The sequence below is a fragment of the Clytia hemisphaerica genome, unplaced genomic scaffold (genome assembly GCF_902728285.1).
Source record: "Clytia hemisphaerica strain Z4C2 unplaced genomic scaffold, Clytia hemisphaerica genome assembly, whole genome shotgun sequence".
Taxonomy (NCBI): domain Eukaryota; kingdom Metazoa; phylum Cnidaria; class Hydrozoa; order Leptothecata; family Clytiidae; genus Clytia; species Clytia hemisphaerica.
In genome coordinates, this window is record NW_027104551.1 from 1,475,992 (window position 1) to 1,490,215 (window position 14,224).

General features: G+C 36.8%; 1 protein-coding gene across 1 annotated transcript; it reads left to right on the forward strand.

The window, feature by feature from the left end:
* Nucleotides 1-4,419: 4,419 nt before the first annotated feature.
* Nucleotides 4,420-6,675, forward strand: LOC136822913 (uncharacterized; the record flags this gene model as incomplete). The annotated part of the gene is made up of 3 exons (XM_067079220.1): nt 4,420-5,804; nt 6,153-6,409; nt 6,589-6,675. Coding segments are annotated over exons 1-3 (1,524 nt in total), but the record flags the coding sequence as incomplete, so codon positions are not given.
* Between the last annotated feature and the right edge of the window lie 7,549 nt (nt 6,676-14,224).

A 14,224-nucleotide genomic window follows, 5' to 3' on the forward strand; every position in this document is an offset into this window, starting at 1 on the left:
TTATTCGCAATCCTGGATATTTTAGATTTATTTTCTTAAGAGCCTATTCATATCATGATTTCTCCCAAATAATTTGAACGATTTTCTTTAAAAATGTTGACACATCCAGTGAAATGGAGTGAGCTATCGGGCAAGCTTGGAAAATTAAAGGACAACGCTTACAATGGATTTTCAACAGCAATCAGAGAGGGAAAAATACATTCATCTCCTGCTTTCTTTCTACCTCCATGGTCGAAAATGCATGGAAATAGTAGTGTGGTAATAACTGTGTGTGAGACTAACATTCCCTTCCTGTAAATTTAGAGCTTTAGAACCATTATTTGCAACGTAGTATCGGATCTCTCTTGTGCATAATAATGCAAGGATTATTAAGATTTGCCTGACTGTAGGATGAAAAATCGAAATGATCGAATACAAATGGAAATAATCTATTTTGTACCACTTTTAAAAAGACTATGTGATTTTCCTTGATTCAATGAGCTATATAAAATTCAATGCATTTTCAACATTATCTTGTTGTTGGTGAAAACGAATGCGTGACTTATCTCGAAAACTATCAAAAGGGAAAAGGAATATCAACAAATTTTCGCGCGTTTTTCATACGAGATTTTACCACTATTTATCAAGTATTCTGTAAAGGAGATCCTAGGGCCGTGTAGGTGTACTTTTATATCAGAATAGCCTTGGTTCGCAAGTCAAAGTTCAAGGCTAGTCATTCAATAGTGTTACACTACTCATTAGGGGTCTCAGATTTCTTGCTTTATGCTTGCCCTTTACGCAGCAGCAGGAGCTGAATAGTTGGAAAAGATAATCATGGAAGAAAACTCGCAAGATGCCCTCGAGATTGATCCATATGATATTAATTAATTATGGTGAAAAATTTGAGGAAGATGGCACCCTATACCATCCAAGAAATACATTATTTGCTCTTACTTAGGCAGTCATGGTGTTCAATATAAATTACTTAAAAAATTATATGTTATTCACTCCCATGTACAGAATGTTCCTTTATAATTTGGAATGTTAAATACTTTGGGTACGGTCCCGGGGGTGGTAAAATTCAGCACTTTTAAAACGACCCTTACAGTGCAGTAGAATTTACTGAAAAACATACCCTTTAAGTGCATCTTTTCAAATGCTATAAACCCTTACAGTGCACTGAACTTTAAGGGTTTTTACCATTACTATTATTTACATGAAAAAAAGTGTCAAGGAAGTAACCAGAATAAAGGCGAGATTGAAGATTGGTACACCTCCTTCGTCTTTAATTCATTATATTTCATTTTTTATTAGAGTTTGGAAATTTGCACTCTTACAATGTATTTATCAAAAAACACACACCCTTAGCTCCCCTGGGGGTACGGTCTAGTTAGAATACCCAGAATTAATTTATACCTCACTAAGTTTCAATTTAAGTCCAGCAAACACAATATGTACATATATATGGTATATTTGGCCCAGCGCTCATAGCGTACTGGGCCTTTCATTAGCAACTTCCCGTGTGTGTTTCCGCGCTATAATTTAATGAAGCGCGCCTTGTGCCTTTTGCTTGCCGATTTAGTGCCAACTTATTTTTGGGTAAACGGCACATCGTAGTCGATGTTTTTCTAGAAACATCGTCCTTCTTAGACCACGTTTCATTGGTTAGGAATGACGTCAGTTTCAAAATTAACCAATAGAATGACTTCATTTCGGTTCGGAACAATTGTATCAGCAAGGTCAACCATTTTGACCCATCCATTCACATGCTTTTTGCTCCTGCTGGTCCTGCTCCTGTCAGAGTTGTGTGTTTTTACAAATCTTTTTTGAAATAAAGATCAACACCAAACAAACAAACATCATATAAACACCAGATTATACGTATTTCATTCTCTGTCATTTGTTGTTTTGATTGAGTTTTAATACAAAAAAAGGTAAACTTTGTAATGTTTTATTCCCCTGCTCAGCTCACTCTATCTCAAAATTGATGACACAGACATACAAAGTGTCGAGAACAAAAAGCCAAAATATTGGTTTTTTAATGACAGAACAAAAAAGGTCAACTGTCCTAGATTTCAAGATTTTTTCGGAAAGACACGAGATCAACTTTTGGAGGCAAGGCTGTCCATCATAGTTAAAGAGTTCGAGGACAAAGAAAATCTAATAGATTCACTGGTCCAGAAAAAAAATTCAGTCCAGAATGGAAAAGTGTGCGAAAAATGTAGCGCAAGGACTTGTATCTACGCCAATTGTGGTAAAACACTTCTAAAACAGAAGTTTGTTTTAGCAGATACAAAAACGCCATCCAATCCATACAAACATTTCCTTGATATTGTAAAGAAAAGATAACACTCAGAAACTGGATACAATTGTAGGTGAGCCAAAAATGATCAATCCCAGTGGGTTTGAAAATATCGCTGAAATTTTGAGAGACATTGGAGTTAATGCAGGAATTAGGAGGTATGTTAAGGACGGTAAGAGGGATTGGTTATTTTTGGAAAACGATGGGGCTATTTACAGCATTTTCATGAAACTCATTGACAACGTTTTTATTTGCCCTCATTGCGGTCAGTCAGCTTATGGTAAAGTACTTTGACGACCATAAATGTTACACACTGCTCGATAAAGAACCAGAAAGGGAGTTTGATTGAATAGTCCTACTACCAGGGCTATTGCATTTTGAGATGAATGCTGGAAAATCATTCATGAAGTTGAATTAAAATGTCTTCATGAAAGAATTTGTGAAAGAATTGAATTTCGCCAGCGACAAGTGAACCAACCACAAGTGAATGTTTAGCCTGGATATCCAGGCTGTAAACTATTTCACAGCCTAGTTTTTGATATTTCTATGTTCTGGTTTACAGCCTGGTCTCCCTAGAGCGATTTGCATTCTCTTTAAGAGAATGCAGTCCTCTTGCTTGCGCTCACTTCGCTAAAGCCGTAAGGGCCAATCTACACAGCGCGGAGCAACTCTAAGCAAAAATAGGATAGCCCTCCAGTTGCTAGTGAAGATAGGGCTTTCTGTTACATGAAAACATGAAAAAGAAGAAAACAGAGGCAACTTCATTTTCCAAGAAAACATGGTTGGTCATGATAATGCATGCAAACTTTTTTATGGACTTTGGTGTAATCTTAGGATGTTTTAGATCTTGTAAGACTGCTTTTTATTAATTTCTGTTTTGCTGCCCTGGGTTGACTAGGAAACATGGGTTTGCACTTTCATTCTCTAGGGAGACCAAGCTCTATAATTTTAGAACTTTGTATGTTGAGGTAATTTTAGTTTTTTCTAAAATTTTGAGCTTGGATATCCAGGCTAACGGACGGACGGACGGACAAGGGTTAATTTAAAGGACTACCTTAAGGTAGGTCCAAACAGAAAGCGAAAAACGATCAAAACGAACAAGTTCGAAAAGGTACTGCCTCCCCCTATGAAAGAAAAAGAAAACAGGCAAACATACCGAAAAAATCCCGGACAGAACCAAACAAGTCCTAAACGATCATTGTTATTACGAAAAAAAAATTCAAAAACGCTCAAAAAATACCGACATTACCACCGACCAAAATATCCATGACATTGCAAATACCATCAAAATCGAAAACGCTTGTATAACAGATTTTGGAGACATAAATCTACACGACTTAGCGCATAGTACCCACGAATACCTTAGATTCACTGCGTGCCTCCTCTACCAAAAACAAACGTCTTAAGGCTCACATAGTTGCAGAAAACCCTGATTTCGTTCTCCTCCAAGAAACCCACAGAAAGAAAGCAGACGACTGGGACAAGATATGCCCGGGGTACATCCCCAAATGGACGTCGGGCAGCTCTTGCTCAGCCGGATGTGGCCTGTTTGTGAGGAAAGGCTTCATATCCCTAAAACATTACCAAGATCCTGATGCACGTTTTCAATTTCTCAAGTTATGCTCGGATAATCCCCTATAAACATTTGTAGTGTGTACGCCTCTGATAAGCCTGGGTGCAGACCCCAATTTTTCGAAAAACTTTTTGAGAAGCTCACCACCTTCTGTGAAAACCACCCCCTCTTCATCGGTGGTGACTTGAACTTTGAAGAGATTCCCGAACTGGACCGCTTAGGCCCAGTCTTAAACAGATCCCAATTTACCATGGGTAAGGAGGTTTTTGACCAGGTGAAAGAATTGTTTGGACAGAGTGGACAGAGTTTATATCCCGAAAACTAATGACGTACAAGTCAAGGCTATGGAAGCCGAGAAGGGTCAGCGTGCGATTTCTTCCGAAAGCTGTCAAGATTTCTTTCAAGCTGTCGGGATTTCTTTCAAGCTGTCGGGATTTCTTTCAAGCTGTCGGGATTTCTTTCAAGCTGTCGGGATTTCTTTCAAGCTGTCGCGTCCCCAAAAAGTGTCGCGTTCCCAAAATGTCGTGAAAAAGTGTCGCGCTCCCAAAAAGTGTCGCGTTCCCAAAAGGTGTCGTGTTCTCAAAATCTGTCATGTTCCCAGCCAGAGACAAGACAGAAATTGTTTAGGGTGATTCCCAAAATAACCGCGGGAATGATGATAAACGCAGAATTGGGAATCACCTGCGCGGGAGAATATTGTGGGAAGCGCCAGTTCAGTCGAGCCTAACTGTAATTTGTGTGCCTTTTATTAAATCAAAACCTAATGAACGATGAATCCGACTGACTATATTTATTTCAAAATGGCGGATCAAGTGAAAGCTTGTTGTCACAAATGTGGCTTTAAGCCACTTGATGGTGACATCTTTTGCATCCAGTGTGCTGCAAAGCTCCGGCGAGTAGTTCCTGAAGACAGTGAACCGTCTGTGGAAGGAAATGTGCCATTGACATTTTCTGGTTTTAAAAAAGAAAAGGAAAAGCAAAGAACTGCTTTTTTTTCAAAAAAAGCAAAGAAGAATGACAAACAAGTTAATGATGGTGATAGCCTCCCTCGTGAAAATGGTACCCGGAAAGGAGCTTCAAAAGATGTGAAGATTCAAGTCGGTATAATGAAAGAAAAAGCTGGTGCTTTTGTTCAAGAACGTGGAAGTAGAGTGAATGTTCAAGTTAATGAACACTCAACAAGGGATGCAGTTTTAGATGCTGCCCTTACAAAAATTTCTCTTACGAACCAATACTTTTGTCCAACTGATTCGTATTCTCTTTGTTATTCCGATGGAAGAGTTGTTAATACAATCCCAGGAACAGACAAGCCGTTCAGGTTGGATCGTTACCAGGAGTGGTTTGGGAAACCCTATTCAAAAGTATGTCTTTTTGTATGTCTTCAAATGGAATTGCTTCAACATGATGAAATGTCATCATCATCATCAAGTTTTTCTCAATCTGATGAAGAGATCTCCAGCTTAAGAGGCTCAAAGAAATCCAAGAAAAACAAGCGATCAAAAACTGTTCAAAAAAATCAAGATCCACCACCACCCCAACAACGTAAACTGCCATGTCCCATTTGTAATTCCGAATTCAGCATCTCAGAACTTAATGAACATGTAAATAAATGTTTAGAAGAAGAAAAGACACCATTAATGATAGCTCAAGAAACCTTTTATGATGAGTATGATGATAACACACAGTTTATCGACTTGGTAAATGATGAACACCAAGAATCTGAGGTTGAAAAAGCACAATCAGTTAAGGAAGTGATTTCTACATTTCGGCCTGACCAAAATCCTGATGTATCAATTGTACTAAATGTGAGAAGGGGCTATGAGTTTACAGACTTTCAGAAATTTTTTTCGAAAACGTGGAACAAATCAAAGATTGGACAGGTTTTAAAAATCAAATATATTGGAGAGCCAGGAAAAGACACTGGAGGGATTTCCAGAGAATTTTATTCAGGTATATATCATATTATAGAGTATTGTCAGGTTTTGTTTACAAATTTTGACTGTTCCTTTATAGACCTTTTCTCAAAGAGGCCACACCTGTTGAATAATTATGTAGGTACTCCAGCAGAAAAACAATGATACAGCCATGCATAATTACTGTATCATGAATATTGTAATAATTGATGTATTGTTTTTCTGCTGTGAAGATAACAAAGCAACGTCATAGCCTTGTGTAGATGAAGGAGGAACAAATAAGTCTAAATGACAGTCGGGTTGACAACACATCATCCCAAAGTCAACCAAAGGAACCATGGTTAATAGTCAAATTTTTATTAGTGATACAATTTCTTTACTTCAGAAGCATTCAATCAAATTTTAAAGAGGTTTTTCAAACCAGTGACAGATGGGATACCTTTAAATGGATTTGAACCCGCTGTTGGATACATGTCTGTCAGTGATGGCACTATGATATGTATTGGTCATCTTTTTATATCATCCATTGTTTGTAGTGGACCAGCTCCAAATTTTCTCTCACCTTGGGCGTACGAATATCTAGTTGGTGGGATAGAAAACACAGTACTTCATCCAGAATCATGCAGTCAAAAATTTCAACAGGTTCGAATTCTCTATTTTTTGGGAATGAATTCTCAACTTCACTCGAGAATCTGACAATGTCTGTATCTCTGTTCTAAAACTTTGGGGCGGACCAGAGTTCTTTCAGTGTCTGTAAGTATGTATTTAACTATCCTTTGAGGGACGCTTGTAATAACATTCATCAAATTTTCGAATTTCAGATCCACCAAGCCAAAAACGTTGAAGAACTAAGAAAAATGTTATGCTGCGATGAGGGAATTGACCTATTAGATTCTATCGGTTTTCAAAGAAAACCCGGCAACTGTAACAATGGATGATCAACAACTGGTCCTAAGGTACACATTGTAGTATCTATCGTAACTTATCTATCTTAACTCAATTTTTGCTCATTATTTTTTGGTGTCCTGTTGGTTTTTAGTTCCCCTCCTTAAGGCATAAAATCCACTTTTTGCAGGGTGCAAAAATAAAATAAATTCTTGGACTTGCAAAATATGCCTCTGGTTTGCTTGTTTTCCAAATTTAGGTCTCAGTACTTTTGAGTGCCTTACTTATAGGCTTACAAACGGGGTGGGTGGTTACATTAAACAGGGGAATGGAAAGTTTTTTCAAATTTGATAAACGGAAGGACCTATTGAATTTTTTAAATGATTGATTTTTAACCCCAGGTCGCTGTTCATGAAAGAGAAACATCTAATGTTGCATCTTCTGAGTCAAATATCAAAAGGAATGGAAGCATTTGGCGCATTAACTGTAATCCGTGAAAATTTTGAGCTCTTTCGACCTGTCTTTACACCATCAATGGAAACTTACACATGGACCCGAGAGTTACTCCTAGAAAAGCTGGAAGCACAATACGAAAATGAAATTGGATCTAACAAGAGAAATAATGCTATCAACACTTACAAATCATTTTTGGACTTCGTAGATGATGAATGTTTTCAGAATGGTACGTTGCATTTTTTCTTCTAGAGGTTGAGGTACTCTTAGAAGTTTTCCCAGATTTGCCCATTTAGCTGAGACTGAGATTTTCTTAGCATTATCTCAGTTCCCATATTGCTGAAAAATATTATAGACAGCTTTTTTTTCGAGTTTTACTAATAAGACTAGTATTGTTTTTCCCACTTTTCATTCTTATTAATTTGGAAACTTCTTAGAGATATTCTTTTGAGATCTTTATTTAGTCGATTTTCACCTTGTTCTCGTAGACACTGTTTTAAAAATCATGTAAGAATATGAAAGTGGATGAGAAATTTTAAACTTCTTTCATCCTTTTTAAGAATAAACTGCTGCCCTCAAATGTTGTTTCGAGCTCAAAAACAAATTTATTAGTAGTATCTATGCGTCATAACATTGCGAACATGACTTTAACTTAATTTTTCTTCGAGGGGTTCGTTGTCAATAATTATACATTTTGATCTTTTTATTTAGAATCTACCCTAATTCCGGCACCAATATTAATGAAGTTTCTGACGGGATGCGAAACGATCCCTCCTGTTGGTCTACCGGCAGACAAGATGAAAATATATTTTAAACATGACTGTGGCCTTTCTCCAAACGGGACGGCCTGTGCCTGTTTACCCACAGTCAGCACATGTGCATTGTATGTGAAAATTCCAGTCCATATACAAACTGAAGAGCAAATGATGGAATCTTTTGTTTCGGCTATGAAGAAAGGGTCGGGATTCCAATTGTCTTAAATATCAAAGAACGTTGATCATTTCAATTGTTTTCATGTTTTTGTAGAAAAGAAATTCAGTGGAGACTTTTAAGGAACTGGGTGTAGTTGAAGAGAAATCTTTTGATATTAATCTGTGGGACTTCTTTTTTTTGGTTTTGATCCTACTCAAATTGTAGAAAATTTCATCATTTTCCAATCGGTACCATTGCAGGTCTTTTTCTTTGTATTTATATCTTCACTCTCTTCCGTTATTCGGGGGTTATTCCCCTACCATCAGTTTCCTTTCAAGTCTCTTTCTAAAGGCATCTTGAGTAGATTTTTATGATTTTTATTAACTTGCACTCCGTATAATAAACGCCCCGGTTATTTTAAAAAATCTTAGGAATTTTAAGAGCATTTTTATTCAAAGGAATTTGTTTGTTAAATTCTTTTCGAGAATCAGTTTTCAGAGCAAAATCTTTTTTGCTTTTTCTGGTCTCTTTTAGCCTCAAAACTGTAGTTACGAAGAGATGAGACTTTTTCCATTTAGGGGACGGCGTTAACTAGAAGCCATACGGTAATACTAGTTTAGTTCTTTTTTTAGTTTTTATTTACCGAGAAAAATGAAATGTTTTGTTGTATCCAGATTATTTTTATTTTTTGCTTAAACTGGCTTAAAAATAATTTTTATGTTGAATTAGGTATGGAACAGAGTTTACCATGTATGGTAATTTTTAGTTTTGTTTATTATTACAGTTGACGCTTTCTAATTCGACATTCTATTATTTGAGAAGCTCCCGTTTTCGATGGAAATTTGCAGTCTCGTGAAGGTTTTTCGCTCTCTTATTCGATTTGGTGTGTTTGGTGGCCTAGGACGGAATTCCAAATTAGGCTTTTCAATTTTTTTGTGTTGGAATTAAAATTTTGAAATTCTATCGGCCACCTGTCTGGTTGGTATTTTTCAAAACTTCTAAAAACAGGAAAATATTGAAAGTTTTCTGCCATAAATTTTAAGTTTTCAACAATGTATTCTATATTTTTCCTGATTCACGGTTAAACCGATGATTGAGCCTCGCTTATATTTTTCGTTCCTAGCTCTATTTTCGATACACTCCTGTATTCGATGAAAATCCGATTACCCTTGAAAATCGAGTTGGAGAGAGCGTCAACTGTATTTTTTTTTCGTTAAGACATTCTACCGAGGTAGTAGCCCCATAACTTTCGATACAGAAACGGTTGCTTGTTTTTTATTGCATTAAATTCTGCATCCAATGGACACCAAGTTTTAGACGTTTGAAGAATTATTCAGCCCACAGGAGCTCATTGAATTTTTATTGGTCATTTTTTTTCAGGTCATTTTTTTCGATTTCTGAAAATGGGTTGGCAATTTACATAGATCACAACTCGAAATTGCTCCTCCAGCGTTAATTATTTAAAAGTTCAAAAGTATCGTCTGCCATGCTTTTCCAGTTTGTATTCATAGGAGATATTTATTTGAACACTGACGAGACAAATGCTATTAAAAATAATTTATGGAGACCTTGTTTTTTCTACCTTTTTTAGATCTTTTTATTTAGATCACTTTATATTTGTAAATATTATAAGGATGTTAAAATATATTTTATCGGTTCAGATGGTTGATAATCACTTGTAATAGTTCTTTTGCACACTTCCAGTCCCTAGGTGGGTGCTCGTAGCCAAAATGATCAACTATGAGTTGACAAAACTCGAAAATGTCACTTTCCTCGTCATTATTTTCAACTCTTCCAACTTGGTTAACGATTTCATTTTGCTCTAAATACTGTTGCATTTGATCCTCTGTCATAGTTAATCCACAATCCTCGTAGTCTCTTGTTTCTGGCAAAAAATAAAGCTCATCAGGGATTCCATTAACTAAACTGTGATGAGATTTTCTAATAAAGTGATTGTTCCATTCTTCCTTGACCGTGTTCAATTCTTTTTGTAAAAATGACGAAAAGACGAACCATACACAATTCAAATGCAAATTGTTTCCGAGAGAAAGCACTCCCTCGTCTACCAATTCTTTGAAGAAGTTGATAATCCAATTAGTGTAACCGCGCCGTTGATGTGACCACCAATTTTCAATTCTCTGATTAGATACTGATTTACCATAACGATGAGCTGCGGCATCGTTGTGAAGGTGAGATTGGATGGTAGCCACAAGACCATTTTCAGTACCACAATCTGTTTGTACCACCCTTGGAGCCACTTTGAATTCTTTAATTGAGTTAACAAAAAAGCTAGCCATTAAATTTGGGTTGTTGTTTGACTTGCAAACCTTGAGCCATAAAATCTTTCTTGAAAACCCATCAACACAACCATGAATGGGGAGCCCGTAAGGCTTCAATTTATCATAACCGTCTATATGCCATGCATGATTAGGACCATTCGATTGATAAACTCGCCTTTTTAACTTTCTAGCCTTTCTTTGTTCCGTACCTTCAGGGTCGATTTCCTTTAAAAGCCTCATCACGGTGTCTCTTGGAGTTGAAATATTGTAAGTTGTTCTCACTTTGTTCCACATTCCACGGTAACCAAGCTGAGCTCCTGGTCCCTCAATTTCATTACTAATGATCTGTCGAAGTTGATCATCGTCGACCTCACCACCAGCCTTACACAAACCATAATGTCTCAATCTTCGTTTTAATGTACTTAAACTCATGGTCAATCTATGGTTATATCTTAGGAATAATAGAATCGATTCATATTGAAAGCCTCTCTTGAAGTAGTGTTCGATTATTTCTCTTTCTGTTCCAAGATTATTTACATCCTTATTTCGTTTTTTTGTGCCACAGTTTCCACAAAAAATACCACGAACATCATGGCCACACAAGTGACAAAACATCGTCAAATGAGAAAGAAGAAAAAAAGGACTGATATGAATTCGCGCCACGAGGCTACAAAAGAGGATTCCCTGAATAGTTTTTGGGAACGCGAGAATTCTTGGGAACGCGACAGTTTTTGGGGAGCGCGACAGTTGTTGGGAAACGCGACAGTTTTTTGGGAACGCGACAGTTTTTGGGAACGCGACAGTTTTTGGGAACGCGACAGTTTTGGGAACGCGACAGTTTTTAGGAACGCGACAGTTTTTTGGGAACGCGACAGTTTTTGAGAACGCGACAGTTTGAAAGAAATCTCGACAGTTTGAAAGAAATCTCGACAGCTTGAAAGAAATCTCGACAGGTTTCGGAAGAAATCGCTCGTTGACCCTTGTCGGCTTCCATACAAGGCTACAAAAAATGAGGTGCTGGGCTTTTCTGACCATCGCTACGTAATTCTGTCGTGTGAAGTACGTGGTCCAGGGTACTGGAAGATGAGTACGGCTATTCTTGACGCTTAGGAATACCAGTACCATCTTGGACACACCCTGGAAGAAAGAATCTTCTTCCAACCAGACGTGGATTCACTCCATCTCTGGTGGGATGACCTTAAGGAAAAGATAAAAGAGGCATCGGTACGATACTCGATTATCCAGACCAAAAGGCTCCGTGCCAGGAAGCGAGATCTTCAAACTAAAATAAACAATATTCTTAAAAATTCAGCCAATGATGCAGAGTCAACGAAAAGAAGCTCAAAATAAGATCAATGAGCTTCGCGGTGAAAAAGCGCTACTCGCTGAAATAGCAGAAGCCCCCAACGCCTTTTTCTATGCCTGCTCGCTCTTAGCGCAGATGAACTTTTCGTTGACGGCAAAGTTGTGTCTGATCCTGTTCAGGTGAGGGCCAACGTCACCGATTTCTATAAGACACTGTACAGCGAAGCTGAAACAAACTTAAACCCCGGTTAAGTACAAATTATGCAGATGACATCACTCTTCTGTTTAATTGCTTCAGGTCAATAAGGCTCTGCCTATACCTCCTAGAGAGATTTGGGAGGGCATCAGGGTCGCGCCTGAATATCGACAAGACGCGCGGGATAGCCGTAAGACACCCTGAAAACATTCTTTTAAAAGTCCCAGGATTCCCGGTCAAGTGGAATAGAGACGATACTAAGATCTTAGGCGTCCTTTTCCACCTAGACCTTGAGCGAAGCAGAACCCTGAACTGGGATCGTCTCCTCAAAAAGATTAGAGAAAAGTCAACAAAACTAACGGTTGCTTATCTTTTTCGACCAGCACCATACTTTACTGTACTTGTTATGGCCCCTGGCCTAGACGGAAATCAAGGTTTCATATAAATTCTCTGAAAGCTTTGATTCCATGAAACAAGTAAGGTCATTTAGTTTTACGTAACTTTTGAAAACATTTAAATATGTATATGGTCTAAGGAATTTTTCAACCATAAGTAAAGTTTCCATGATTACGCAGTGGTTCATTGTCACTCAGGTGGCTAGCTTTGCATAAGTTTTGAAAATTTTGAAGATATTGTTCATTAAAGAACTTTTCTATCTTTTAATAAATTACGTACAGTACAGTCAAGTATCAATATTTGAGGTATTACGAAAATCGCTACTTTTTGCCGTAATCGCTTTCGTTTTTAAATAAGGTCTTAGCAACGGGTACCCCGGGCATAGTTACGGGGCATTGAGAAAAAATCCTGACATAGAATTTCAAAAAGATTCACGCTATCATATTCTACATTACAAAATACACCTGTTCTATGTTGGGCTTTTTTCTCGGTGTTTTGTAGGCTTAATTATCGTCATGCAAAGTAAATAAAACCCCCTGGAAATATTTAGGTTTTGATATGCAAAATACTTACATACTATTGTTTACTTTTCAGGTATTCATCCAATCAGAATTCACGCTCAGAAACTTTCAACCAATCAAAGTTCAACCGTGACGCGGGAAATGATCCAATCAGAATCCCGAAGCTAAAGACTTACAGCCAATCAGAATTTTTTAGCGAGCGGTATTCATCCAATTGGAATCGCGTAACACAAAAGTGAAAGTAAAGGCGGAAATATTTTTTTTTTCGACGTGATTTGCATATATTAGAACAGAAAGAAACGCCAATTGGTCAAAGATTTATTTAAATTCACCTTATTTTTTGTTGAGTATCGCCTAAATTTATCGAAAAAATATGCTTTTCAACATTAATCTTAAAATCTCTTTTATTGTTAAGTATCCCTGGGGCGCTCAACGCCGAAAGAAAAATAAGCGGGCGGAACCGCCCTAGTAGTTTAATCCTGGGATTGAAAAAACCTGGAGAAAATCTTTTCCATACATACAATGTAGCTAAGGAATTTTAAAACACGGCATTTAAAGTGAAACAAGATGGCGGAGAAGTAGTGATTGGAGGTTTTTGTAATTAGACAGCATGTCAAAGGTTTGTTACATTTTAGCATAACAAAGACAAACTCAGGAGGTAAGGTAAATTGCGTTTTGACTGCTTTTATCTGTTTTTCTAATGAAGAATATCTTCAAACTTGACTTCACTGACGTAGTGATTCTTGGTCACTCAGGTGGCTAGATTAGGCAAGGTCGTTTAGGTGGCTAGCTTTACGTAGCTTTTGAAAACTTTTAAGATATTGTGTAAGAACTTTTCAATCTTTTACTAAATTACGTAGTGATTCTTGGTCACTAAGGTGGCTAGATTAGGCGATCGATCTGTGAAGTTGTTGTTAGGGGTGTTGTATTTCTTTTAACTACCTTTACCCATTGAGGATTTTAATTTAGTGATTTCTAATTAAAATTTTAAATAAGTAAGATGGAAAAGACATGGAGATGGAAAGAGATTTAATTTAAATTAAATAAGGATTAAGAGGATTTTAGAAGATTATCAATTTTAATTTATTAGAGGTTAAGAAGAAGCACGGATTTTATGAAAAATTTATTTAATAAAAGAAAAGAAAGGTATGTATAATATACATATATAGTGAAGATATGTAATATCTGTCATTTTAGAAAAAGAAAAGTATTGATATATAAATAACTCAAACTGATAAAAACGAAAAAAGTTAAGAATATTTTTGTTAATTGTGTGTATTTACGATTTTTTTGGTATTTTGAAAGAAAAACCTAATCCAAATAAAGATAGAAGAAAAGTAATAGTGGAGAAACAATGAATTGCAAAAAACTTTTTTGATGAACACACTTCCGTAAGTTCATCAAAATACATACAAAATGGGGACAAATACAAAAGCAAACACATCAAATAAATTAAAAAAAAAATCATACATAAACAAAACAAAACCCGAAGTCGTCCCAGACTTGTGAC